General features: G+C 31.0%; 1 protein-coding gene across 1 annotated transcript; it reads right to left on the bottom strand.

Annotated features, from left to right (window-relative positions):
• LOC107642230 (CASP-like protein 2C1) lies at positions 468–2,181 on the bottom strand. The gene is made up of 3 exons (XM_016345527.2): positions 1,745–2,181; positions 1,502–1,643; positions 468–926 (listed from the first exon to the last, which is right to left on the bottom strand). Exons 1-3 carry the CDS (start codon positions 1,906–1,908, stop codon positions 675–677), a joined length of 558 nt encoding a protein of 185 aa, XP_016201013.1. The 5' UTR covers positions 1,909–2,181; the 3' UTR covers positions 468–674.

The following is a 4,133-nucleotide window of genomic DNA, read 5'->3' as shown; positions in this document are numbered from 1 at the left end:
TTCTATATCTATTTTTCAATAATATATTATTATTTCATGCACATATATTATTTATGAGAGTATAAGTATATTTTGTTTTTACTGTGATTGTCTTGTCCCTCATACCATACGATCCTATTTATGCATGTATAAATTTATCTTTTTCCCAACCTCCTTAAAATTGAGTTGACCATACAAATTTTAAGCTGCCGCGACTTTTAAAAATTTGAGCCACCCAAATTGTTTTGAATGGTTGAAAGAATCACGACTTATTAAATAATGGATATTCATGTTATAACAGTTTCTCACACCAAAGTGAAGCCAAAATCTAAATTCTAATATAATTAGAGAAATGTAAGAAATTGAATTTAAATTTATTAGTTTTTATCAACTAATCATTAATATTTAAAAGTATTAGTTAAAATATTTTGTTGGATTATTAAATTAAAAAAATTCGATTAATAATTAAAAAAAATAATAATAAATAATAAATTTTAAGGATCATTTTAATAATTTTCGTATAATTATAATTTCACTTAATAAAGAGTTGTTCCACACTCTAGAAGGGCAGAACAGAAGCAAAACCCCACTGACATTGCAACAATTTGCATTTTGCGGTGTTAATTATTTATGAACATGACACGAAACAAAGAGTAATAATAACATAATAATAGCAGAGTAAATGACGAAAATGGTCATCTGATCTTCAAGCTGAGAAACCGTTGAGGTGAGTACATCCTCATGACTTTGTAGGCAGAGACGGATGATATCAGAGCCATCAGAATCGACGCAGCGTAGCCACACAACACAGCCGCTCCTATTTGGTCGCAGAATCTTGTGAACCTGTTACATACCTTGAGCCACTGTAACGCCTCTGATCCTGTTAATGCTAGCATCGAACCTTCTAGTGTTGCACAGTTTGTACCGAATGTCACATACACTGTCATCTGTTTCACATTTTTGTTCTAATTAATAAAAAATATTTGATAACAAAAAAAAAAAACTCAAAATAGCTCAAAAAGTCAATGTTGTTGTTTTTGGCATAGAAGTTAATCAGTACCAAAAAATATATTAGGGGTCGGATTGAGTGTTTTTTTTTTTCTTGGAGGCCTCGTTGTCCTTTCGAGATAATTGTCAGGGTCGGGTGGGGTATTCACTCAAAAATCAATAAAAAATCGTTAAAATTTATTTTATTTAGTATTTATTAAGAGGAATGCTAGGGGCCAGCAACTTTTGTGATTTGTAGCCATCAAGTAACCATCAATGATGGTTTTAATGGTGTGAGATTGGTATGAGATTTCATCCAATAGCTCACTTTTCTTTGCTGGTTACAAACGAGCCAAAATTTAACAAAATTACTGGTCCCTAAACTTTTTCATTTATTAATTCTAATAATAATTAATAAAAGTTAAATAAAATAAATTTCGACTGTTTTTTGTCTTCATAACATTACCCATTAATAAATATCACTTTCATGTAATTTACTACTACTACTCCTCTTCAATTGAATAAACTACTCTACCTGATCCAATAAGAACAAGATCCAAGCCAAGTATATATTAGACCCTTTATTGATTTTTTCTGAACAAGAGACAGTAGTGGTGTGTTTGCATAACCGAAGCACGTTATAACCAGCAGCCGCAGATGTTACATACACCAACATCCTAATAATAATAATAATAAGTTAAAAGCAGGGCAATTGCAGAACAAACAGAGATAGATACAAAGAATGGAAGATCAGAAGACAAAGGTTTTAATTAATTACTTGAGAGCTTTCATGTCTTTGTAGGTAGCTTTCTTCTCAATACTCAGCATGATAACCTTTGTTTGAGTGTCAAAAGCAACTAAACAAGCAGTTAGAACCAACATCACAATTGCTGAGATCCTCAAAGATGTTTCCCCTCTCGCCATTCTTAACTCCATCGTCATGAATTGAATGAATCTAGTGAATATGCACGCGTGTGTGCATACATACAAGTACTATACTCTCTGTTTACTTGATTATTATAGTGGTTGATTTGATTTGATACTCATGGTAGAGAAATGTCCACGAGCAAGTGGGATTTCTTTTTTTCCTTTTTCTTAGAACATACATAGTAATATGGATCGAAATTAATAATCTCAACCAACACCTAACCGAGTTCCTTTATTATTATTATTCATTATTATATTGTACTGCATCTAACTTACTAGCTAGCTTCTACCAACTTATTATGATTTGAATCTCAATGGATCCCTATCTTGTTTCTTGTAGCTAATAGTGACGCACTTAATTCATTTTGTCAGAAGTAACACCATACCTGTTCTCTTTATTTTCTGGTTTATTTATACATATTATGTAATATATATTTTTTAAAATATTAATGACCATGCTGCTATATTTCTTTGAGACAAGTACGTACATATATAGCTTAGGCCTAATCTTTAATGAAAGGTAGTGTGGTAGTGTGGTATTGCTTTTTCAAATTTAGCAATGTGCGTAATAGTATATTTTCTTTGTGCTGTGAAAATTGGTTAGCTGGAGGCTCATTTTTTTTTCGATATGGCAGCAGCGTATGTATTGTGCGTGGATGTGAAGAATATAGGTATTAGACATGAATGTGGGACAGTTTGTTTTGAAACAGTAAAAAGAGAAATTGGACTATTCGATTTCTTTGTTAAAAAAAATTTGCCTTCTAGTCGGATAGTTCGAGTTGTGTGGGAGAGAATTTGAATTTTGACTAAATTTTTTTAATTATTTAAACACAAATCGAAAGGTCTGACGGTCCAATTTTTGTTCCTGACATCACAGTTGCGTAAAATACCCATATACTCCATAACTGTGTTCTACACTATTTTTCTCTCCGTATCTATAAAAAAATGTGTTAGTTGAAAGGTTGGTTTTCTATCTTTAATTACTTTAATTTGCTTAGTACAACACGAACATGGCCATATATACACACACATGCACACGCATGTGGGACGAAGTTAATTAGAAAGGGCGGTACAGTTTCCTATACACTTAAGAAGCAATCCTCATTAAATTGTAGCCACATATATACTATATGGTCTGATTTCACTGCCTATATAGTATTACATAGTAGCAATTAATTTCTATTTGACTTCATAAATGGTTTGTTGCAACGTTATTCATAGTAGTTAAGGTTAGTTGAAGGAGAAACTTTTATTAGTGACTTATTTTTAATTTAATTTAATTTTTATTAATAAAATACCTTTAGAAACTTGTATTGTTAATTGGTTAAATAAATAATCCAATAATAATGTGTATGTGCAATATATAATCTAGTGGTGGGTTTCACGTACATGCACAACCGACGCAAAGACGTAATGAAAGATTGAAAGTGACCAAAGATTGCTACTTGCCATAAATTACTCGCATCCAAAGGAGTCAACTATTCCCGCTTTAGTCGTTTTCTTTCATAATTATATGATGTGAATATGTTATCTAGATTTTTAATTTGTTTCCTTATAAATCATATAAATTATATACACATCTTGAATTATTCAGATTTGCCTTATATACACACACACGTATCTTCAATTGCATAATTAATGTCATATACGGTGATACTTATTCTACTATGCTAAAGAAATTAAAACATGTATAATTGCATTGTGATTATTTTTCACTTTTTCGATATTTTATATAAATTCCTTTAATTTAGAGAAGTAATTAATAAGATCTGTTTGAGCATGGTTTATGATGATGATAAATTTAATTTGAAGAAGAAAAAGATAATAAATTAAAACAATACGAAGTGGATGGATTTCCTTGAGTAAGATCATTCAGTTGTACTTAAACATCGTCGCAATAAATTAAAGTGGGATCGGACTTCATTTCATTGTCCATATGCATGCGTTTTAATTTATTGTTTGAAGCTATGTATGTTATTTGAACACTATAATGATATGTATTTAATGAGAAATGACGATGTTATCCCGGCTCAATGGATCGTATACGTATAAAATTTGAAATTATATTTTGTCTTTCTCTGATGCTGTCATTCAGTACTTAACTTGCAACTTTCAAGTGTCCTTCACTGAGGGAAGAGTCATGTTGTGAGACAACTGCAATTAAATACACGCGTCCATCCATGCATGCTGTGATAAATAATAAAACCTAAAGAGAGCAGATGGATTAGAGGAAAAATATA

Source organism: Arachis ipaensis, chromosome B01 (assembly GCF_000816755.2).
Source record: "Arachis ipaensis cultivar K30076 chromosome B01, Araip1.1, whole genome shotgun sequence".
Classification (NCBI taxonomy): domain Eukaryota; kingdom Viridiplantae; phylum Streptophyta; class Magnoliopsida; order Fabales; family Fabaceae; genus Arachis; species Arachis ipaensis.
This window is presented reverse-complemented; position numbering and strand designations above follow the sequence as displayed.

Excerpts from the sequence above, each read along its gene's own strand:
- LOC107642230 (XM_016345527.2), bottom strand. The coding sequence starts at position 1,908 with ATGACGATGGAGTTAAGAATGGCGAGAGGGGAAACATCTTTGAGGATC. Across the intron at positions 1,644-1,744 it reads AAAGACATGAAAGCTCTCAA|GATGTTGGTGTATGTAACAT; the intron begins GTAATTAATTAA and ends TATTATTATTAG. Across the intron at positions 927-1,501 it reads TCTTGTTCTTATTGGATCAG|ATGACAGTGTATGTGACATT; the intron begins GTAGAGTAGTTT and ends AATGTGAAACAG.